The 25,073-nt window shown below is 38.6% G+C and overlaps 1 protein-coding gene across 5 annotated transcripts in view; it reads left to right on the top strand.

Moving 5' to 3' along the window:
- The window catches only part of SYTL5 (synaptotagmin like 5), a 301,635-nt gene extending 281,216 nt beyond the window's left edge, over window positions 1-20,419 (top strand). For all 5 annotated transcript variants that reach the window (XM_056826259.1, XM_056826257.1, XM_001379061.4 and 2 more), the window contains 4 exons: window positions 617-725; window positions 7,932-8,067; window positions 13,386-13,594; window positions 15,624-20,419. In XM_056826259.1, the coding sequence (XP_056682237.1) occupies window positions 617-725; window positions 7,932-8,067; window positions 13,386-13,594; window positions 15,624-15,766 (597 nt within the window). In that variant the 3' untranslated portion in view covers window positions 15,767-20,419. The remainder of the gene's footprint in view (window positions 1-616; window positions 726-7,931; window positions 8,068-13,385; window positions 13,595-15,623) is intronic.
- Window positions 20,420-25,073: the final 4,654 nt, after the last annotated feature.

Below are 25,073 nucleotides of genomic sequence, written 5' to 3'. Positions count from 1 at the left end.
ACTCTTCTGCCTTGGAATCAACACACAGTATTGATTCTAAGATGGAAGGTAAGGGCTTTAAAAAAATCTAGGTAACTATTAAAGAAAAGGCCAAAAAAGGACTCTTCCCTTACTTCTATTTGTAGGTAATTCAAATATTTACTTCAGGGAATACAATATAGAGAGCCAGAAACAGAGATGGGAAATCCTGAGTTCACATCAGACCTCAGATAATTCCTAGCTGTTTGGCCCTGGGCAAGTCATATAAGCCCCATTGCCTAGCCCTGACTGCTCTTTTGTCTTGGAACTGATTCATTGTATTGATTCAAAAATGGAAGGTAAGGAGAAAGGGAAAAAAAGGAGGAAGGAAGGAAGGAAGGAAGGAAGGAAGGAAGGAAGGAAGGAAGGAAGGAAGGAAGGAAGGAAGGAAGGAAGGAAGGAAGGAAGGAAGGAAGGAAGGAAGGAAGGAAGGAAGGAAGGAAGGAAGGAAGTCTAACTCATGTAAAATAGATGCTACTCATAACCACAAGAAGAATAGTCAATAATCAAGCCAAATCAGCCAATATAAAATAATAAGTTGAAAACTGTAACTGAGAAACACTGAATTCCTTTTCTTTCTGTGTATCCCTTGTACCAGGTTGAGTTTGCACCAGATGTTGGCCTTCAATACAAAGGAGAGTTGACTGTAGTCTTACGCTACATTCCCCCTGAAAATAACCTAACGCTCCCACTAGGACAGCTTCAAGGTAAGATCCAATTTGATTACATTCGCCAGATACACTGTTTTCTGAAAGCTTAAGCATAACTTTCAAAGATTATTCAAAACTTCTGGAATTAGGATAATTATAAACCTTTGGGTAGGATAATAGAATGACAATATTCATTTGCAAAGGGACAGATATTTCTTATGGGAAAAATCATCTCTTTTTTTTATCTTATTTGACCTTTTAAAAATTGTTATAGTGAATTTTTGCTACATTCATTCTTGGGGTATAGCAAACAAGCATAGCCTTGAGCTCAGGAAATCGCAGCTGCTACAAGATCCATCTATATAGATCGTGCCAGTGGCTCAGTGCAACATAATATCACAGAGAAGATTAGTGAATTCAAGACTGAGACCTAGGTCTACGGATATCTGATTCAGTTTTCACAGGCAACTTCCCTCCCTGTTTCCATACTGAAAGCATTGTATTTTCCCCATTCCCCTCAATGTTCCCTTTATTCTAATGATACTAGAGTGGTTACCAATTACTTCTCTGACTCATTTTCCAGATAAGGAAGCTGAGGCAAAGAGGGATAAGTGGCTTACCCAGGATCACATAGATAGTAAGTGTCTTAGGCTGGATTTGAACTCAGGAAAATGTGTCTTCCTGACTTCAGACCTATCTACTGTACCACCTCACTGTCCATCAGGAACACAGTCAGTACTTAATAAATGTGTGTTTCCTTTATCCCTTTTCTCTAAGTAAAAACAAGATATATGCAGGATAAATTGAATCCAGCAAAGGGGAGACACTAGCACATGAAAAAGTGAATGAAGTCTATTTCCTGTGAGGAAGAGCAGGGTGGCCATGTCTCTGAAACGTAAGCAGATAGGCGTAAATAAACTTTAAAGAATGGGAAGTAGGAGGCCCAATTATAAAGGACTTTGAAGACCAAAACAGATTTTATATTTGATCTTGGAAATAACAGAAAACCACTGGAGGTGACTGAAATTTTACTAAAGGAAAAAACACACTAAGATGGATTATCCAAAAAAAGAAACAGAATATAGGCATCCCTTCCACATCACAACTTTTTCCATTGCAGTTTTGCTATTTCAGAGGTCAGCATAAGAAATTAAATGGGAATTTGGGAGGAGTTTTACAGAAGTTACACACACACAAAGGGTAGCAGATGACACAAAAAAGGCTTAGAAACACAGAACTGTATAAACTATATGCATAATATTATAGAATATCAACATATGTTACCTTTTAATTCCAAATAATTTCTTTTTTAATATTAAAATAAGTAAAAAGTTAGTTTCCTAAATGAACATGAAAGCCGGCATATGACAAAGGATAGAAATGTAGAAATATCTTTAAAATTTTCATAATTCATGTATAAGACACATGTACTATTATGTATGTAATATTACTTTTTATTATGTATTTTATTGTTTAATAATGTAAATTAAAAAAGAAAAGTTCAGACTTCTCCTATGGTACAAAAGAGAGGGCCCACAATTTTTACATGGATTTTCAAGGGGTAACTCTACCCTTTTATGAAAGTAAGTTCATTCCAAAAGTCATTCATTGAACAAGTATTTATTAAGGATTTATTATGTGCCAAGTACTTTCTGGCACAGGGTTCTGATGAAACATATCCTATTTGTCAAGAATAGCTTATATCTAGATAATTACATCTAAAATATTCACAAAGCAATTTCTTGGAGAACACTAGCATTTAGGGGAATTTGTATAGACTTCCTGTGGAAAGTAAAACTTGAATTGAAATTTGAAAGAAGCTAAGAATTCTACAAAATGGAGGTAAGATAGATATGGGAGACAGAATCTTCCTGGAGTGAGGAGAATGTCATACACAAGAATAGCAAGTAAGCCAAATTTGTGGGAATGTGCAGTATTTATTGGGCACCTGGGTGTTGCAGTTAGAATGCTCAACCTGGATCAAGGAAAACTTACCTTCCTGAGTTCTAATCTAGCCTCAGATACGTATTAGCTATGTTACTTGGGTCAAGTCACTCAATATTATTTGCCTTAGTTTCCTTATCTTTAAAATGAGATGGAGAAGGAAATAGCAAACCATACCTGTATCAATTCCAAGAAAATCCCAAATGGGATCATGAAGAACTGAACATGAAGAATAATTGAAACAATAGAACAACAGTTTACAAAGTAACATGCCATAACGTGGAAAAGTATTTTGGAGAAAGGTCTTTAAAAGTCAGAGGCATTTGTACATTATCCAATAAGCCAAAGTTATCCCTAGAGCTTCTTTGAATAAGAGACTGACTTAATCAGACCTGTGCTGCAGAAATATCAATTTGACAGCTATGAGAAAAATGGATTGGAGGTATTGGCAAATGCAAACACCAAAAAAAGAACCTGAAAATAAAAATCTACTATGGTGACAGAGAAGTTCAATATACAAACTTAGAAGAAGGCAACAATGTGAAAACTGCTATAACCAAAGCCTCAAAGAAAAAAAATACAAAGTGGACACAAATCCAACAGGAATTCTTGGAAGAGTTAAAGATGGAGATAAGAGTGGTAGAAAAAAAAAGTTGTGGGGTGGGGGAGCAGAATGAGAGTGATGCAACAAAATTTTGAAAAAAATAATTAATATTTTGGTAAAAAGGCACTAAAATATTGAAGAAAATAGCATCTTAAAAATAGAAGTGACCAAATGATAAAGGAGGCATGAAAACTCACTGAAGAAAATAACTTATTAAAAAGCAGAATTGGTCAAAAGAAAAAAGAGTTTATTGAAGAAAATAATTCTTTAGAAATTAAAATTGGGCAAGTAGAAGCTAATGACTTCATGAGACATAGACACAATTAAACAAAATTAAAAGAATAACAAAAAAGTGTAATATGAAAGAGAACTCATAAGCAACTAAATAAGATCAAACTGTTTACATTCCTATATGTGAAGATGATACATGTATCATCTTTATCATTATTAGAATAGGTAGAAGGACTCTATATAAATGGAGGGATAAATGTGAGTAAGTTAGATTGGGATGATCTAAAAATTAAGGTGAGAAAAAAAGATGCATCAAATGAAAAGGGTAAGAGAGGGGGAAATTATCTCACAAAGAAGAGGTACAAAAGGAAGAGCTTTTGCAGAGGATGAGGAAATGGGGAGGACAATATTTGAATTGTCACTCTCCTCACTCTCATCATAATTAGTTCAAAGAGGGAATAATGTGTGTGTGTGTTGCCCAAAAGGGAATAAGGAAGGGAAGAGGATAACCAAAGTCGGGATGGGGGTGATAAAAGTTGACTGATTAAGGGAGGAAATGGTCAGAAGCAAAAGACTTTTGAGGAGGGATAGGATAAAATTAGAGAAAAAAAGAATAAACAAAAAATTGGGATGGGGAGAAATAAACAATCATAATTGTGAATGGGAATGGGATAAAGTTACTCATGAAATGGAAGCATATAGCAAAATGAATTAGAAACAAGAATCCAACAAGATGTTGGTTAAAAGAAAGACACTTGAAATGGAAAGACACATACAGAGTTAAAATAAGAGGCTAGAACTGAATTTATTGTGTTTCAGTTGAGGTTTTTTAAAAAGGCAGGGATTGCAAATATGATCCCAGATAAAGCAAAGGCTTCTATAAACCAAATTTAAAGAGATAAACAGGGAAACTACATTTTGCTAAAAGATATAGACAATGAAATAACAGCACACATTTTTATAGCAATTTTCTCTGATAGCCTGATTTTTCAAATATATGAGGAACCTAGTCAAATTTCTAAAAATAAAAGCCATTCCCTAACTGACAAATGGTTAAATGATATGAAAAGCAGCTTCTGAAGAAAAATCAAAGCTATCTATAGTAATATGAAAAAGACTCTCAATCACTAATAATCAGAGACATGCAAATTAAAACAACTCTGAGGTACTATCTCACACAATATCAGATTGCCTAACTTGAAAGAAAAGGAAAATGACAAATGCTGGGGGGCGGAGGGGAAGACGTAGAAAAATAGGGATGTGCACTATTGATAGAGTTGCGAACTGGTCCAATCCTTCTGGAGAGTAATTTGGAACAATGTACAAAAGGCTATAAATCTGTGCATACACTTTGACCTAACACTATTACTAGGTCTGTATCCCAAATAGATCAAGGAAGATGCAAATGGGCCTAAATGCACAAAAATATTTATAGCAGCTCTTTTTGCAGTGGCAAAGACTTAGAAATTGAAGGGATGCCTATTGGGAATGATTGATCAAATTGGTATATGATTGTGATGAAATACTGTTGTGCTATAAGAAATGACAAAGGGAATGGCTTCAGAAAAACTTGGAAAGGTCTATATGAATTGATGTAGAATGAAGTGAACAGAACCAGGAGATCATTATACAAAATAACAACAATAAGTGTAATGATAATCAACTGTGAAAGGCTTACCTACTCTGGTCAATACCATGACCCACAGGGATTCCAAAGGATTCATGATGAAAAATGCTAACTATCTCCAAAGAGAAAACCAATGAACTCTGAACTCAAATTGAAGTGTAATTTTTTTTTAATTTGGGGGTATTTTTAGTTTGCTTTGTTTTTGCAAGATGGAAAATATGGAAATGTGTTTTGAATAACTTGTATTGAATAATACATGTAAATAACTTGTGTTGAATAACACATGTAAAATTGATATCATAGTGCTTGCCTTCTCAATGAGATGGGTAGGGGCTGGAGGGAAGGAGAAAATTCGTTTGGAACTCAAAATCATTTTAAAAGAATGTTAATAATAAATAAACAATAAGATTAAACAATTCCATTCTTTTTTAAAAAAGGATTCAAAAAACCTAAAGATAATCTAGTCAAATCTCCTCATTTTACAAAGGTGAGAACTAAGATCAAATTACTTTCTCAAAATCAACAGAATAGTGGAAAAAGCCAAGACTAGACCCTAGATCTCCTATCTCCTGGTTCAGTTTCTATTGCACGAGGCCAGACAAGGCCACTTATTTCTTTGTCAATGAGAACAGAAGATAATGACTGGGCAAGCTACTTATTTTAGACTTTCTCCAGTGAATCAGTAAAATATTGCATTTGAGTCCTGTCATGACTAGTAGTCTTTCTGAAAAGCTTTCTCACTAAATTGACTACCCTACTATTACCCCAGTACAAAGCAATGAGAGATGCTTAATGCCTGGAGATCCTAGACTATATTTGATGGAGATTAGAAACTCTGGCACTTCATTCCATTCATTGTGGTTTCTGAATGGGGCCATATTGGTGCTCACTTCTTTAGTAAATGGGAAAGGCTGGTTACTCCTTTGCTCAAAGAAGTGGTCATTGAGAAATCAACTATCTATTTCTAAATATCAAGGTGGGACAGTGAAGCGGTAGTATTTGTATGTGGAGAGATCAGGAAAAATCCCACGTAGGAGGTCGTACCTAAGCTAAGCTTTGAAGGAAGCTAAAGACGCCAGAAGGTAGACGTGAGGCAGAAGCATGTGCAAAGGGCACAGGAATCGATGATGAATTCCTCATGTATGAGGAATCGTAAATGTCAGTGCTGACTTAGGGGGGTCCAACCAAGAGACTAATGAGACAAGAGTGTGGGGACATAACAAAGCTTTATTGTAGGAAAGGAGGGGCAAAGGGGGACCAGACGGAAGGAGCACTGAGGGAAAGGGGCTCAGCACCAGAAGAGGTGGCTGCAGCCCCTTCTGGGAATGGGGAGGGGAATGGGGGAAAGGGCAGTGAGTGGGGAGATCAGTACCAGCAAAGATGGCTGCTGAGTCTCTACCTGAGTGGAGAGAGGTGTCGCCTTTATAGGGTGGTGGTCAGGGATGAGGTAACTTGGATTGTCTCTACTGATTCAGGGGAGTTACCTGGACCAACCTCATGGAACCTCATCTCTGGGGTAGGGGGAAATTCCCAGGCTGCTGGTCAGTCATTTGGGAGGTCATGTGTCCAGGCCTGACAGGAAGGTCCTGGTTTTCTACCAGGCGTTACTGAGGCTTTGTTACAGGTGCTGGGATAGGTGGGGGGATGAGGGAGACAGCAGGACTGTTAGTTTCAGTAGAAATTGGAGAAGGGGGGGGTTGGCTCCACAGTCTATTGCAAGTAGACCTGTTGGGTCAGTTCTCAGCATGAACGAGGAGTCAAGTAGAAGTCTGAAAAGTCAAGTTGCAGCCAAGTTGTAAGGGACTTCAAATGTCAGAGAAGTTTGCATTTGATCACAGGGCAAGAATTTATGGGAATTAATTGAGCAGGGTAATGGCATAGTCAGACCTAAGCTTTAAGAACATTTTGTTATTGTTGCCTTGTGATTCTTCATGATTACATTTTGGGGTTTTCTTGGCAAAAACACTGGAGTGGTTTGCCATGTCCTTCTCCAGCTCATTTTACAAATTAGAAAGTAAGGCAGATAGGGCATAACTAGCCATTAATCTTAGTTCTGCCCTTTGGAACAAGGTGGAATAGCTCTCGTTGTGAAATGGTCTAGTCAATATTTGAAGATGGCCATTTCCCTCTAAATTTTCTAGACTTCCCTATTTTCTGTACTTTCGTATTATTCTCCAGTCTGAGGAGTGGCTGTGTCCCATATGCATAATTCCATTTCCCAGCTGCCTCCTTTTGGACCTTCATTTTGGGATCATCCTCCCCCTCTGAAATATGGGAATGAGTATGGCTTAGTGAGAAAAGCACAGGTCATGAAGTCAGAGGAGCAAGTTTTGAATTCTTGATCTATTTATTACTTACTCCCTATATGACTATCCCTTTTACCCCAATTTCCTCATATAGAAAATGAGCTGATTTTTAAGGTCTCTTTCAGGTCTAGATCCGTTGAGCCTAGATATTACATCAAGTGGCAGAAACATTTTTGTTCTCATTTTCTTCAAACGAAAAGTCACAGGCACTAGAAGACCTTGGGGGCAGCAAACATCGCTAAGCATAAAGTTGGGCTCTTTATAGCTCTCTGTAGGTGTACAGCCAGGTCCCAGTCAGTACGAATGATGAATTTATTCGAATTCTCTCTGCATATCTCTATTGGGCTGGAACCAATGACCATAGTTTAAATAACTATGATTTTGAAAAGTAAAAATTCATGATCTTGGAGCCACTTTGAGGGTTTCATTATTCTCCCTAAAAAGGATCTATCGGTATAAACGTGTATGTGTGTTCTATATTTGCCACTTTGAATATTTTCTTTTGCATTTTTTGGAAAATCCTTTTTCTTTTCTTGTGATGGTTGATGTAGGAAAGAAGACCTTTAAAAAGGGAAAGAAGAAAGAGCCTTCTTTGCCCTCTGGGGGTCTATTAGAAGTCTTGATCAAAGAAGCCAAAAATTTGACAGCAGTGAAGTCAGGAGGCACTTCTGACACTTTTGTGAAAGGGTAAGTCTGGTGTGTGTAATTTCAGGTAATCATTAAGAAAACATTTTTTCTGCATCTACTATATGTACTTCTTGGAGTAGTGAATAGAATGCTGTTGGTCTCAGTCAAGAAGCCCTGGGTTCAAATCCTGCCACTCAGTACCTGCTAGTTGAATGGCCTGGGTTAAGTTTCCTTACTGCTCAGTGCCACAAGATAACTCTCTTTAAGAGTATAAATTGCAGATCAGAGACTGCTAATGGGGGATTTGTCTCACCGAGACTTCTCTATACCAATATATTTAGATTTCTCCCTCCCCACCCAAAAAAAGAATGTATAATAGAGGAAGGAAGGAGGGAGAGATTAAATACTATTATGTCATAGAAACTGTTCTTAAGCACTTTTCGAATATGATCTCATTTGACCTTCACAACAACCCCGGGAGGTAGGTGCTACTCGTATCCCCGTTTTATAGCTGAAGAAACTGAGGCAGACAGGTTAAATGGTTTGCCAAGAATCACACAACGAATTAAGTACCTAAGACCAAATTTGAGTTCAGACCTTTCTGATCCCATGCCCAGCACATTCCATAGCACACCATTTGCTTCACCACTTAACTGCCTCCTTGAAATACTTATAATTAAGTGAATAGTGAAATGAGCATTCGTCTTTGTGTCAACTCTCAGATATGGCAATTAGATGGGAAAGTCATTTAATTCCTGTGAACCTCACTTTCCTCGTCTGTAAAATGAAGGTAGTAATATTCGCATCATATTTCAAAGAACTGCTATAAGCAAAGTTCTGAGAACTTTAGACACCACATAAATATGTTACAGTCATCTAACCATAGTATTTCACAGGATGATGAAGGGAATAGAGTGCTGACCTCAAAACCAAGGAGAGTGGAGTTCACGTCCCTTAACTTCTCAATACTCTCCAGCACCTCTCCAAGATGATAAAGGGCAGAGAAGGTGTTGACCTGCATTACTAGAATTTCCTCATGTGGGAGTACCTAACATCAGTGAATTCCCAGGTCTTGTCCTTATCCCTTAGTGGAATCAAGAGATACTTTAGTGGGTAGCGAGCTAGTCAGAAAAACCTGTATTCAAGTCCTTTTTCTCATTCAACCAGCCCTATGGAGAAGTCAATTCCTCTGAGTCACTCCAACCAACTCTCCTACCCATTGTAGTAATAGAAAAAAAATGGTGCAAGGAATGATGGACAGGGGCTTGAGGTAAGACTCTTTCTAAGCCTGGTTGGGTCAGAATTGTGGCTCAGGAAGATCCTGATCTCAAGCCCCTGCCTATCATTCCTTGCACCCTTTATTTTCCATTGCTACACTATCCAAAAATAAGCACTTATTAAGCATCGACTCTTATGTACTAAGAATTGTTCTAAGTAGTATGGATTTACATTTTTTAAAAAATGAACAATCCCTCAAAGCTCTTAGGAAGCTTACTCCTTCCCCTAAATAGGGCAGACAACTACTACATATGTGTGTTTAGAGAGTAAAAATAGACTGGTTAGAGAAGAAGGGAAGTAGCAGTTGGAGTGATTGGGAAAGACTTCCTGTAGTCAGTGACTTCAGCAATGACTTGAAGGAAGAAAGGGATTCTGTGCGAGAGAGGGAGAAGGAATGCATTCTGGACATGGGGAATGGCCATTGCAAAGACAAGATGGAAGGCCATGTGTAAAGAATGGAGACAAGACTAGTGTGGCTGGATCACCACGTGTGGGAAGGGGAAGAAGGACTGTGAGTCTGGAAAGACAGATTGGGGTCAGGCTGTCCAGGGCTTTAAAAACTAAGGAGGGGCTCGGTGGATTGAAAGTCACACCTAGAGAGGAAGTCCTAGGTTCAAATTGGGCCTCAGATACTTCCTAGCTGCATGGCCCTGGACAAGTCACTTAATCTCCATTGTCCAGCCCTTACCGCTCTTTTGCCTTGAAACCAATGCACAGTATTGATTCCAATGTGAAAAGTAAGGGTTAAAAATAAAAGCTAAACAGAAGAGTTTATACAGGTTTCCTTTCCATATTTTGATTTTCGCCATCATGATTTCTATATATTGCATAGGCAATTAAACGGGAATTTGGGGGGAGTTTTGCAGAAGCTGCAGATGAAATCACAAAGGCCAGCAGACAACACAAAAGAAGTTTAGAAACTCAGAAATGCAATCACAGGTCTGAGAAATAGAGCAAGGAGGAAGGACAAGCACCACTCAACGTAAATCAGAATACCAGAAGTGCATGTTTACAACTTCTACCTAATAAAGGACTAGCCTTTAGTGCAAGCGGCTCTACTTCGATTTGATTGTGTTTTGCAACAGGAAGTATTTATTCTGTTGGCAACATATTTCAATAGTGATCATCTCCAGAGAGCTCAGGGCTGGCAGAATGTCCCTGTGGGCTTGCACTTCATTACTGAGAGGAAGAGGAAGAGAAAGTTTCTAAGTGTAATGGATTTTCATCACATTCAATTATCATTTGGTTCTGGCAACATGCAGTATGTATGCTCGGAGTGTGTGATGTATAACAGGGCTTTCCTTCTTCATGTTTTGTTCTGGGAAATAATACTGGGAAGACAAAGGATGCAAAATCCATCTATACTGTCCACGGGATTTTCTTGGCAAATATGCCGAAGCTATTCACCATTTCCTTCTCCAGTGGATTAAGGCAAACAAAGGGTAAAATCTTGTGTGGGGTCACACAGTGACACAAGTGTCTGAGGCCAGGTGTGAACTCAGGTCTTCCTGACTGTAGACCCAGCACTCCATCCCATAAGCTGCCTCCTAGGTAAACAGGTCTATTGTAGAGATAGAGGCTTTGGATCATAGAGACCAGAGTGAAGGGTCCAAAGTCATATAAGAAGCCTGCAAAACTTGAGTGCAGCCAGAACCGGAGTAAAATATAATTGGGAAGTGTTTAACAAAATAAATAAAAACACAATATAACATAGATCGTGCTAATTTGTCATGTTCTTGCAGCTAAAGGATAGAGGACAGGGCTTAGAATCAAGAAGACCTGAGTTCAAATCCAGCCTCAGATTTTAGCTATATCATTCTGGGCAAGTCACTTGACCCTGTTTGTCTCAGTTTCCTCATCTGTAAAATGAGCTGGAGAAGGAAATAACAAACCACTCCAGTATCTTTGCCAAGAAAACCCCAAATGGGATCAGGAAGAGTCAGACACGACTGAAACAACTGAACAACAATAATAACAAAAGTCAATATGTGGAGTTCAGAGATCCATTTGAGTTTAACACCAGTAGAGAAGGTTATGAGGCAGGAACAGGCCAGCCATGTAACTGAGTAATAGTAGAGAGAAGTTTATTAACTAAACCGACTATAGTTATTATTGCGATGGAAGAGCTTTGGTGCATTTTGCTAGAGGAGAGGAATGACAAGCCACTATTCCAGGAAGCTCCTGAGATGAAAGAGGCTACTTTAGCCCTCTCAGATGCTTTCGCTTGATCTCAGTGGTGGAGGTAATTATGGCTAGACTTTTCTGTGTTCTCTGAGGCTAGTCAGGTGTCCTGGACCTACAGGAAGAGCCAGGTGATTCCAAGGATGCTCAATATTTTGATTTCGTAAATGGGGTTACACTACTCACTACAGGACTGTTGCAGAATCAGTCTCAGGGAGTATCAGAGCAATACTAATAAAATAAGAACTACAAGCGAAGCTTTATGCTTTAGTGACTTCAGGCTGCACTGGCTTTTAGGACACTGTATTTACCTACAGAGCACTCGAAAGTGTAAAAGGTATTTTCCTCACAGTCCTCTAAATCATCTATTGCAAGCATTTCTATCACCAGTTTACATCAGATGAAGTCAACTCATTTCAACAAGCTTCTTGTGTCACCCAAGTGAGCAAGGAACCATCTGTGCTAGTCTGTAGATAAAAACAAACAACCACCCCATTCCCTGACATCAAAGAGCTTAAATTCTAATGGGAATCTCATAAGCCATTAAGTCAGGATATGTTACCCTAAACCCCAGTCTCTTGAGTCTAATCTGAGTTGAAGTCATTAAAGGAAATTTCAAGAAACTCTCTAATCTCCTCAGTCTTAGGCAGGATATCTCAGAAGTTGTTGTTGTTCAGTGGTGTCCAACTCTTCATGACTCATTTTGGGATTTTCTGTGGTTTGTCATATCCTTCTCCAGTTCGTTTTATAGATGAGGAAACTGAGGCCAATGAGGTTAAATGACTTGACTAGGGTCAAACAGCTAGTAAGTATCTGAGGTCAGATCCAAACTGAGAAAATGAGTCTTCCTGACTCCAGACCTGGCACAGTAACATTTAGCTGATCCAACCAAATCCTATCCAATCATCGTTGGGTGAATGTAGTCAACACGTCTTCTACTCTTCGGAGATATGCTCTGTGGAGGTGACATTAAAGAAGAGATATTGCTATCTACTCTGCTGCAGAACCCTAACAATCAAGGAATTTCCCCCCCTAATTTGCAGCTGAAACCTTCCATAGGTGTTGTCTTCCCCACAAGGATGCGAGCTCTTCAAGAGCTCACATTTTCTTTTTGTAACATCAGTACTTAGCATAGTGCTTTGTATGAAGTAAGAAATGTTTCATTCACCGGGCATGTCTGTACCTTGCTAGTGAGGTGGTCTCTCTTTACCTTCAGTAGGCTAATCAGGGAAATCCTCTGATTGATTGTTTATAAATACAAGGGGTACAGTCTCATAGGCAAGGAAAGTTAATTTGAGGCACCCCATCCATCCAGGCAAGCCTGAGCTGTGTTCTCTGACAGAGGGAGAGAGGGGGGATGTTTCCCATTGGGACAGTATAGAAAAGACCTAGACATCTCCTGCAGCACATCAATTTTATTATTGTTTTTTTACATTTGTGTTACATGAATAATAAGGGACATTTTTCTTGCTTAGAAAAGAGAAGTCAAGTTTTCTGTAACCAATTAGACTTAGAAATTAAACTGATTTTAAAAGAATTTTGAATTTTAAATAAAAAGAAAAAGAGAGACAGCACAAACTTTTTTGGGGGAACTTACTAGACACCCACAAAACAAAATCTGATAAAATCAAACATAGTTTACAAGTTTAATGTTCCCATTCTTGATAGAAGGAATGGATGGGAGCAAGATTGGAGAGGGTAAACAAAGACGTTTACTACCTTTCCAAACTCAAGAAAGAAGCTATACTGCAAATGAAAAGCCAAAGTAAACCAGGTATTTTGGGACCAAAGCTTAGGTCAGTGTTAGGAGCACTGAAGAATAAACATGGAAAAAAATCGCATGAGAAAACCAAATGACAAAAGATATGTGGACACCTCTCTCCTCTGGTTGATTTTGTGATTTGTGTTTTCCCCTCCAGGTATCTACTTCCTGATACCACCAAAGCCACCAAGCACAAAACCCCTGTAATCAAGAAGAATGTTAACCCCCAGTGGAATCATACTTTCTGGTTCAATGGTCTGGATCCCCAGGATATAAAGAATGTTTGCCTAGAGCTTACAGTCTGGGACAAAGAGGCTCTCTCTAGTAATATATTTCTTGGAGGTGTTCGATTAAACTCTGGCAGTGGTAAGTGACTGGTTCTTTATTCTGGCTCCATGAGTTGGTATAGGAAGGCTCCCTCCAAATTCTCTAAATGAAAGTCTTTGTCTACTTAGTTTCATTAGATGGAAAGTGTGGGGATAACAGGGCTTCCTGGAGAGCTTGAGTGGGACCATGCGCTGAAAACTGGTCCAGGATAATTCTACCCATGTTAATGCTGAGCTGAAAGAAGATGCTGAATCCAGCACAACTGAAGCAGCCATGGGAAGACGGTTTCAATAATAGGGCTAAGTTGCTTCTAGCTGAGCTACCTGTTATTGTAATAACTGAAATCTCGAGAGTAGTATTTCTTCATTTTAAAATTAGCTTATTAATCAGCCACTCAAGAAATTCTATACTAGTCAGTGGACTCCCTCCACAGTCTGAATGGACACCAAAGAGTGCCCCGTCAGGCAGAGCACAGCAGAGATCAGGGCCAAATGCAAACAACTGAGCAGGAGAGCTCTGCCAGGCTGCCACAAAAGAGACCAGGAAATTCCCAGACAAAGCAATATATACCCCTTGTGGCGTCATCACTCAGTCTCTCACCTGGACATCCCAAGACATTTCTGATTGGTAAATAGTCACTAAGGTGGGCTCAGAGACCTCCTTCTTATTACTTCATCACAGGAAGAGGTGGGTCTTAAGGACACTAGCAAGCCCTTTTGGTGACAGGATCTCCGTATTCCAAAATGCATCATGAGCTGGCTGATTTCATTACATAATCTCTCTCAAGGGGCTCAGCCCTGCATGAAATCTTGTTATCCTCAACATAGATCTCAACAAAAGGGAGTAATCAACCTAGTTTCATAGTCTGAGGGACAGAAACTGTTTCAGTTTTCAAATCAAACTATTCTTGGGGGGCCAAAAGGGAAATTGTTCCATAAAAATATCACAATTCGATATTAATTTTCTGCACTATCACCTAGAGAGAGAATGTGAAGGAGAAAGGGCATGAACTGTCAAGTAAACTTCCTGGAAACCTTAAAGAGATAGTGATGAGGACTAGCAGTGAGAGACAGGGACCAGGAAGAATGAGGAAAATGCTGCTAGATATTTTTTCCTTGTCTCTATGTGTGTTTTTTGAACTTTGGGGTGACAGTAGTTAAAAATGCTAGATAGAGTCACCATAGATTTAGCCTAAGTGTTGAAAGCCATCTCTGCAGCTTACTAATTACATATGCCTAGTTAGATCACTACCTTTCAGGGGCAAATTTAATCCGAGGTCTTGAATTTGTATTCCATGGCTGACACTATCTGTGTGAATTTGAATAAGTCACTTAACCTCTCCCTGGGCCATTCTCCTCATTTATAAAATGATGATGTTGAACTAGACAATTTCTTTAAGTTGTCTCTAATCCCAAAACTTTGATTCTTTGTGAGACATGGCCAAGAATTGTCTGTTTGGCAAATCATCATGTTACTGCCAAATTTGAATGCAGGTTATACCATACCCAAGAAAGTCAAGAAAAAGAACTAGAATAAAGAATCTCTAGGTATTGAATAGAAGCTTCACCTTCTTAGATTTCTCTAGCCTATTATTCTTTGTTGTTTTTTTTTAAATACCTTAACTTCCATCTTAGGATCAATACTGTGTAATAAAAAGGCAGAAGAGAAGTAAGGACTAGACAATGAGGCTTAAGTGACTTGATCAGGGTCACACAGCTAGGAAGTATGTGAGGCTTGATTTGAATCCAGGACCTCCCATCTGCAGGCCTGGGTCTCAAACCACTCAGCTACCCTGCTGCTCCCAGCCTATTATCCTTTAAGAGATGTGGCCGAGAGCCCAAATGACAAATCCTTTAGAATGAGCAACTACACTATACTGAAGAATCGGTATACCAGTACATTGGAAGGAAAGACTTTTTATCCCCCCTTAGAGGGATATATCAAGTGAGTAAAGTAGGGGTGGGAGTAAACGTGGCAAGGAGAAATGAGAAGAACAATAAGACTTTTAAACTGACTGACGAGTTACCCACCGGCACCCTGTAGAAACTGACCCTCTTCCATTTCTCAGGTCTAAGTCATGGAAAGGAGGTGGATTGGATGGATTCTCAAGGTGAAGAACAGCACCTCTGGCAGAAGATGGCAAACAGTCCTGGGGATGCGGTGGAAGGGGTACTGATGCTGAGGGCTAGTATGGGAAAGCGGAGACGCTAACGCGAGCCTGGCTCTGCCTCGGGATCAGTCTCCAGCTCCGAGCCCGGCATCTCCGGTCTCATAGTCTCCTGCAAACGGCCTCTCTGATCCCAGCGCTTCAGTTGCACTGGCGTTTCACAGTTACGGATATTGGGAGCGTTGGGGAAAGACGTCCATGTTCTGAATGTCTGGATGCTTCTGTTGTAGGACTTAGACAGCCCACATAGCTAAACGTCTCCATGTCAGCATCCTTTTCATTTGCTGTACAAACAAATGCCCTCTTTTCTTTTGGTATTGCTGAAAAGCAATCCATCCTTGGATTTCACACTGGGAGATCCCAGGGAAAGGGCCCAAGGTCACATGGAAGTAGGCTAGTAGCGATCAGCCCCCCACACCTTTCCTGGGGAGGGTCCAATCTCGATTCACTGGACATTTTTAGGATTGCCTGTTGGTGGAGAGGCAAAGACTGAACTTAAGAGGCTCGATTACTTAGGGAAGGCGCTGTGGACCACCTTCCACTCTCTGCTGCAGGTCCCCATGAGGTGAAAAGAGCTGGCACTCCTTAAAGGTGTAAGCTGAAGGTCTGACTGATACTGTTGTGATGAAGCTGTTGGCCCCTGGCATAAAAATGGTTGTCATCTACACTGACTACAAAGGAGCCTAAAAGGATGCTCCATCTCTAGACCTCTGTCCTTTTGCTTATATTGACTTTCTGACTTCCTTATTAAACAGAAAGAATCCTCAGCACTCTTCTGCCCCATGAGGGATAGAGCAAGGCAATTACTGATCATGTTCCCTTCTACCTCCTGTATGCCAGAGCTTTTGAATATTATCCCTAAAACTTGACACTGTGAGGCCATCATGGATGGATCAGACATCAACCATAGGTGAATGATGGAGTTTTAGAGTAGAAAGGGACGTCCACCTGGCCGGCTAGTCCAAACTACTCATTTTACAGGCGACAGATTCAAAAGCTTGGAGCACAGAGAGGCAAGGGGTTCCTGGGGGAAAGCCGGCATCACGGCATGATTCTCAGGGGGTAGAGAAGGCTTGGACACCAAAGAGGGAGATGGGTGAGTCCAGTTCTTTGAATTCTGAACAGATATGAGTGCAGATGTCTCCAGGAGTCTTCACTTGCCTCCCCTTTTCACCTTTGCATTCAATACAATGCAAGTTTCTCTGAGGGCAGGGGCTACTTCATTTTGTCTTTGTTTCCTCAAAATCTAACACAGCGTCTGACACATAGTCGGTGCCCAATAAATACGTGTTGATTGATGAATTTGTCTATTTCAGGGGGCAGAAGAGGAAATACTTATTAAGTGCCCACAATGCACCAGCCACTGTGCTAAGCACTTCACCCATATTATTTCATTTGATCTTCACCACAATCTCAGGAGGTAGGTGCTCCCTTTTTACAGCTGAAGAAACTGAGGCAAACAGAGGTTAAGTAGCTCACCCAATCTGAGGCTGGAACAGAATTTAGGTCTTCTTGACTCCAGACCAAGCACTCTATCACCTATGCCACTTATGCATTTCACGAAGTAATGTAGAGTTTTTATGCCCTAAAGCAACAGGATTATTAAAAAATAGAGATATAAATTTTTAGGAAAGAATGGTAATTGCAGAATATAAGGATCTATTTTACATAGTGGGAAATACATTAATAAAGATCAACTTGAGGATGGAAATGGAAAATCTGCATCCAGAACAGCTAATCAAAGTCTTTGTTTATTCTGTTGTTAGCTACCGCTAGGAATCTAGGCTCTCTCAGAGATGCCATTGTGCTCATTATTTTTGCTCAGATTAGAGGATGAGAGGGAGTGTGTAAAAACACATAGATGCCTAAACTTGAAGTCAAGAAGGCTTGAGTTCAAGTACTGATTCTGACATCCACCAGCTATCACAACATGACCACAGCAAGTCAATGAAAGAGTGCCCCGGGCCATTTTCCCAAACCCCAAATTATAAAAATGTTGGCAATCTGCACAGGTGCAGGGAGTGTTTATACCAGGAGTTCCCTACTCTGGGAAACTTACAGACCTGGACCAAAAATAAAAGGACCCACAAATCGTCTTAATACATATGGGAAAACTATGTTTGTACATGTGCATGCGTATGTATGACTTCATGAGAAAAGAAGAGTTTTCCCTGAAACAACTTCAGGAAAAGCGATGCTTGTCCAACAGAAAAAGACCTGGTGTAAGTGTCAAGATACCAGATACCAGAGTTTCAGTGCCACCTCTGTCCAACGGCAAGGCAGTCGAGGCACACTCCAGTTTTTCCTCAGAGGACCCTGTGAAGATAAGGTCCTGTTATTAGTAGGTGGGTGGTTCGGCAAAGGCTAGAATGTTTGTCAGCCTCACTCCAGGAAGTTATTTTACCTTTGCGTGACTGATTCACCTTTAAGAACATATTTAAGAAAGTAACTGATAATAATTAAGATACAAAGGTCCTGAACAGCATCCTCCAAAGACATCGCATTTGCTTCTGGAAGTCAGAAGCGAACCTGCCCAACCTAATTTTGTTTATTGGGTTTTCTACTTAGCTCACATCCCCACTTTCTTGTTAAAACAAAAGAAACAAAAACCTAACAGAGGAAATAGATCCATTACTTTTCACATAAGGAAAAGTGATAAAGATGAGCTTCTTTCAGACCTGATTAAAGTTAAGTAGTTTTTGCTGGGATTTTTAGAATGTTATAGAGTCTATTGGTCAGGATACAGCTCCAAATTATGTAAAAGGGAATCATCTTATTCTCCACGGACAGAAGGAGGCAGCTAGGTGGCTCAGTGAATAGAGCACTGAATCTGGAGTCAGGAAGACCTGAGTTTGAATCTGGTCTCAGACACTTACTGACTATGTGACTCTGGACAAGTCACTTCACCTCTATTTGCCTTAATCCACTGGAGAAGGAAATGGCAAACCACTCCAGTATCTAGTGCATAATGGCAAGAAAATCCCGTGGAGAGTGTGGTCAGGAAAGCTGAAGAAAATTCTGTCTCCAAAAGTCACGTGAGATCTCATTTTTTTCTTACACAATTACACAAAGAATAGCAAATAACAATCCTCTAGATATGCCAAAATCTCAGGCTAGTCTCCTAAACCCTATTAAATTCATTAAGAATGTTGAAGCATTTTTGAAGAAGTTTGAAGGCACCGTAATTAGTATCAAGTGTGAAGTCAGGAAGACTCATCTTCCTGAGTTCAAATCAGACTTCAGACACTTACTAGTTATGTGATCCTGGGCAGTTCACTTAATCAGTTTCCTCATGTATAAAAGGAGCTGGAGAAGGGAAAGGCAAACTACTCCAGTATCATTGCCAAGAAAACCCCAAAGAGGGTCAGGAAACTCTGACTATGACTGAAGCAACTGAACAATAACCCAGGCTTTCTGGAAGGTGTGTCCTCAGAGGCCATCTAGTTAAAATCTCTAATTTAACAGACCAGGAAACTGAAATAGCTTGTCCATGATGATACTCTTCGTTAGAAGCAGGTAGGGGAAAGGGAGGATTTGAACCCAAGTCCTCTCATTCCCCAGTCAGTATTTAGTCCACTGTGTGTGTTACCAGGCTGTCCCTTCTGTGAGCTGCTTCAAGATCAGGCATGATGGCCAGCATCTTCCCAGGTAAAGTCTAAAAATTCTTCTTTATACAACGCTTCAAGATGCCTATGAGTAGAATTATAGCAGAACTCTCCTGAGACTTGTTTGAAATAGTGTACACCCTTTTCATATTGAATCAGTCAGTGACCAAGCATTTGTGAATCAGACAGATCCACTGAAGAACAGTCAGCTTAAAGAGGAAGCTGTCAGGCGGGAAAAGATATTTTAATGGCTTTTCGGATAACTTCGAAGAAGCACCTTTATTAAACTTGCAAACCTCCCTTTACAGCAGGCAACATTTCCTTATTTATGCTATTTCTCTATTCAAATCATCCCTTTGAATTTCATATTCTTGTAAACATTAAACACAAAGACATTTTTTGAAAATCAAATTTGATCTCTTCAATCTCTTTTTCCTTTAAAGAAATGTATGTGAAATATGTGACCTGCCAGCCCTTGACGACTGTTGGACTGAAACCCTGTCTTGCTCATTAACAGTCATGTCAGCTTCTGGCCAAAACATCTTTGCCAAGGCCTGCTGGGTCTAATGTTAGATTTAGTGGTGAAGGAAAGAAGCCAGAGGAGAAAGACAAGAGGTCCCCATTTTAAGCTGTGACACGGTCCTGGAAACTATCTTAAAACACCCCGCAGCTGCCTCTGAAACGGCAGGAGAAGAGAAGCACGTTTGATCAGGCAGCACCAAGGAAAGAGAGATGCAAATGAATCGTTGATAAGTGGAGCCTATGTGTATCGCTATTATAGGCTACATGTATAAGCTGTGACGGAAAGGGTGGCAGTACATGAGAGAACCCTGACGTTTGAGCAGGTTAAGCTCTGCGAGTATGAAATAATCACAATTTAGCACTTGTTAAACTACAGATTTTCACCTTGGTCATCACTGACATTTATTATTACGGTCGATCTAGTAATATTTCCCATGACAAAGTGTTGCACCTCAAGAGAGGGCAAAAATGTGCCAGGAACACCTGGAAAGAACCTGCTTAGATGAAACTTCCTCTTCTGAATTGTGGACTGACTGTGCAATCTGAAGTAAATCAAGATCCCTCTCTGTGCCTCAGTCTTCTGTCTTTACTTGATGGACCTTTTCCTCCCCAAGAACATGAAAGTTGTTCTGTGTTCTGAGGAGGAATGCTGGTTAGATGAATGATTTCTATCAGTAAAACTACAAACAGCTGGAAAGTGATCGGCTAGCTAGAAACCTCTAAACACACACAAAAATTGAAAAACTAGTCATAAATCTCTCACTATTCCATGTTGCTGCAAGTCAGCCTTTTTGACTGGTTTCTAATTTCCTCTCTTGATGTATTTGTAGCATTTGTATGGCTACAGTCTAACAAATAGCCATTAAAATGCTACATATATATATATATATATATATATATACATACATATGTAGAAAGAGAGAGAGGAAATTAAAAAAAACTTTAAAATGTCTCTTTAAAACAAGGAAAGTAATGAAGAAATAAATAAAAAGAAAAATTCCAATTAGATAGATAAATATTGTGCAAATGAAACAAAAGCAAGGATTCCAGATGGAAAGTAAAATGTATTATCATCAACAATGGCTCATAAAAAACCTATTAGTTATTTAAAGATGCATTAATATAAGTAACAAACATACTAAAGTAAAGAAAGAAAAATAAAAGTGAAAATGAAATTCAATAGATTAGATATATCAGTGGAGAGTATAAATTACATGATAGATTAACTCATAATTTTTTTTTTTTTTTGCTAAAGGAAAGACTGGTAGAAGCAATGAAGAATACAACAAAAAAAAGGTCAAAAACTATCCAATTAGAAGATGTTTGCAAGCTCTGTAAGCAAGGTGATAAGTCTAGATGATAAGTCTAAAGGGAAAACATCAAGGTTAATAGACTTATAATAAAAATGTAAAGAGAGAATCTGACCAATATACTTTAGAAAATACATGAAAATACATATGAGAAATTCTTCATATTGACTATAATTAAGGGAGAGAATGCTTACTGACATAATTCACAAGAAACTATTAGGGCCAAAACTTAGACAACTCACCATTGAAAAGTCATCAAACTCTGTAACTCCAACAACAAAAATATTTTTTTACAAATAGCAAAGAAGAAAAAATCCCATGACAAAGAACACCAATTTGAATTGAACAAGGTGTTTCATCAAAAATAAGAAATGACAGAAATAACTGGAATATTTTTAATCAAAGAAAATTGGATTTCATTTCAAAACATCTATCTAGCAAAATTGAAAATACTTTTAAGAGAAAATATAGTCATTTACAAGCCAGTAAAAATATCAGTAATTTGCTCAGGAACTCAATGAATTTGTAAAGGAGTAAACAAATCTTAACACAGCTTATGACATGCAAAACTAGTTATAACAGAATTTCTCCAGCATATAAAAGCCAAAAGGAACTTTACAACCACGAACTATTAGTCCCTAATTTGATCTATGTAAGGATAATAAAACAATCAAGTTATTGTTTTAATTTAATATCTATCTCAATACAATCACTATGTAATTATAACAGAATTTCTCAACTCATTATCATCAGCAGGAGATGTATTCTCATCAGGTGCATTGTAAGTTGAGAGTACCATCAATCATGAGAATAACAAAGATATTTAGGAAACTAAAGTCACAAAGACAAATAGAAAACCAGAAATGTAGGTAAAAATCAATAAATACAGCCAGAAATATTATCATCTAGCCAGAAAGCTACAGAAAATTATAGAAAGCTGTAAATCTAGTTATAGATGCAAAAATTTAGAAAACAGACTATAAAACTAGAAATCTATTCAGAAAGCCAAAAATACATTTAGATATCTTCAAATATGGGAAGGTCCAAATCAGATTAAAAGGTAGAAAAATATGTAGCAAACTGGAAAACTCAAGAAGCTAGAAAACGACCAAAAAAAATTTGCAAATTAAGCATAGCTAGACCTAGAGATTTTGCTGCAAAAGTTATCTTTTAAAAAACATTACAGTTTGGTTTCTATTAATATCACTAGAAATAACCTGGAAAATTGGAAATATAGCAAGTTAGGAACAAATGGTGCTAGTAGATGAATGATCTAGCCAGAATCCTGCAAAGAGATATTTAACCATTCTGGAGGAATCCTTTGCTTAGAAATCTGCCATAATATTGTTACTCTACTATTTCAGTGGATATCTGTGAATATATCATTGTGTCTTTACCCCCAGTGATGCAGATCATTACCCACCCACCTTCTCATCTTTGTAGCTCTTGCCCGAATGTCCTCCTGGAAATCCTTGACAAGAGGGTGTCAATTTAAGGTGTTAAAGCCATCATTGGTTACCCTTCATTCTTGCCACCTGAGCAATCCATTCTCCTAGTGATGATGTCCTTTATGCTGCTCCTCCTATGCAAACTTTCACTGGTAATATGCTAGAGCCCACTATATCTACCATAAACCTTAGGATTACCTTTTGGGTGACCCCCACAACTTCAATTCTTCAGAGATTACAGTGATTCAACATGACCATAAAAGTAACAATATTAGTTAGCATCTATGCTGTCTCTAATGATGGTATGAAGAGGGAAGGGCAAGCTTTTGTAAATGATATTAAAGAATAGCCCACATCTAATTTGACTTGATGACATACTGATTATTTTAAGTAAGTGAAACACAACAAGGAAATTTATGTTCACCAGAGAAACATACTAGACCTCCATAACCCTTTAGGCTTTATTAAACTGTTTTCAGGACACTTGCTTCTCTACTCAAAGAAAGAAGAAGAATATGTTTTTCAAATAATATTGACTAGTACTAAAAAGGGAAACAATTGAGTGGACTGAAAACATCTTTCTCCTATTCATTATTTAAATACATGGGGTTCATTGGTACTCTTTTTCCTTGATATCTAGATGGAACAGAGCTTGACAGCAGGTAGTAAACAAAATTACAGCAATTAAGGGAGAAAGAGTAGATAGTAAAATAGCAAATAAATGCTTATTGGGAGAGTAAGAGAAACAAATATATGGTTGAAATTGAGGGTTTTGCTTCATGCAGTTGTTTGTTTCCAAAAGAAAATTATTCTTTAAATTCATTTTTCAGGAGCTGTCCATTTTTGTTCCAATAAGGTTTATTGATGTTTCCCTTATTTTTGAATATGCATCACACTCCAATGAACCCTCTTTGGAAGAGGAGGAGGAGGAAGAGAAAGAGGTAGAGAAACAGTAACAGGCATAACAACCATGTCCTTTCCATTTCAGTCACAGACTTATAGGATCTATTTCTCTATAAGAAGTTAGAAAATATCTAGTCCATTCTCTTCACTTCACAAATAAAGAAACAGACCTAGAAAGGTTAAATGAGTGGTCAACATCACCTAGATAGTAAATATCAATGCTGAGATTCTGTACCCAGGTGATCTGTATTCTTTCCTAAGGTTATTGCCTTCTAAAATAAGCTTTTTTTGGTAAAAGGTATTGATACAAATGAAGCTAACAATGGCATTTGTATTTAAATTATCATTACTTGGAAACAAAGAAAAAAATGATCTTTTTCACTAAGCTAACTGGAGGCATTGCTACTTGCAAAGCTTCAAAGAAACTAGAAGGGCAGGAGACTGAGAAAAGGGAAAAATATAAGCACTCCACAATTCTTTCTTAATCACCACTTCACCCTTGCCTTCTCCTGGAGTCACACATGTACGCCAGTTCTTTTGACTGAAAGGCTGCACTGAAACAATCCATAATTTTAAAGAAACCTTAGTGTCTCTTAGAAGAATCACAGGATGTAAAGCTGAAGAAATTCTAAAGATCATCCAGTCCAACCCCTTCACTTTATAGATGAAGAAAATGGATATGAGGGAGATGGCATTACAGTGGTCCAATATATTGACTAGCCTCCAAATTGCCTATTCTCCAGTGCTTAACAAAGAGCCTGGCACATAGTAGGTGCTTAATAATTATTTATCAACTAACTCTCCTTGCAACCCTTGACCCTTTCTTTACCCCTTGAAATAACTAAAAGTCTTCTCATATCATGCCCCTCCAAGAGATGGTTCTAAGGATAGAGAACATTCCCCCCAAATCTAGAAATCTGTCCTGTGACATGCTTCTACACTACTTACAAAGTGTAAGAACTAAAGAATGTGTTGTTTTAAGCAGGTTTTTTTCCCCAACCTAAGTCCTAATCCTCTATTAAATCCTGCCACCTTCAAGGTATTAAGTCTCTGGGCTTCCTACTTCTCTGAGAAGCAGTAGTGGGAAAGCCATTGATCCCCTTGGGTCACTGACACACTCTTCCCTAAGCTGGAGTTTGGCTGTAAAGTCTGCTCCTGAGTAGTTGAGGGGTTGATGGAGCCCACTATATTAAAACCAAGGCACATAACAGAGACAAGATTGGCTATTGGCTAACAACATAATGGTCTACTTGGAATACCTTAGAGCAGAGGTGTCTTCCTCAAGAAGGCAAAACTAGACTGCTGCCAACCAGAATAAAATGCAATTGGTAAATGTTTAACAAAATAAATAAAAAATACAATACAACATATATAATGTTAATTTGTTAATATATGCTGCCCAGTTATTTCTCAATTTGACATCACTGCCCTAAGAATCTACAAGGAAACCGATACAAATATTTCAGAAAATGAAGGATAGAAAATAAATCCACAAAATTATTAGCTTTTCAATATAACAGCAAAAAAATCCAAAAGCAAATCATAGGGAATTTTTCACAATAA

Source organism: Monodelphis domestica, chromosome 4 (assembly GCF_027887165.1).
Source record: "Monodelphis domestica isolate mMonDom1 chromosome 4, mMonDom1.pri, whole genome shotgun sequence".
Classification (NCBI taxonomy): Eukaryota; Metazoa; Chordata; class Mammalia; order Didelphimorphia; family Didelphidae; genus Monodelphis; species Monodelphis domestica.
This window is presented reverse-complemented; position numbering and strand designations above follow the sequence as displayed.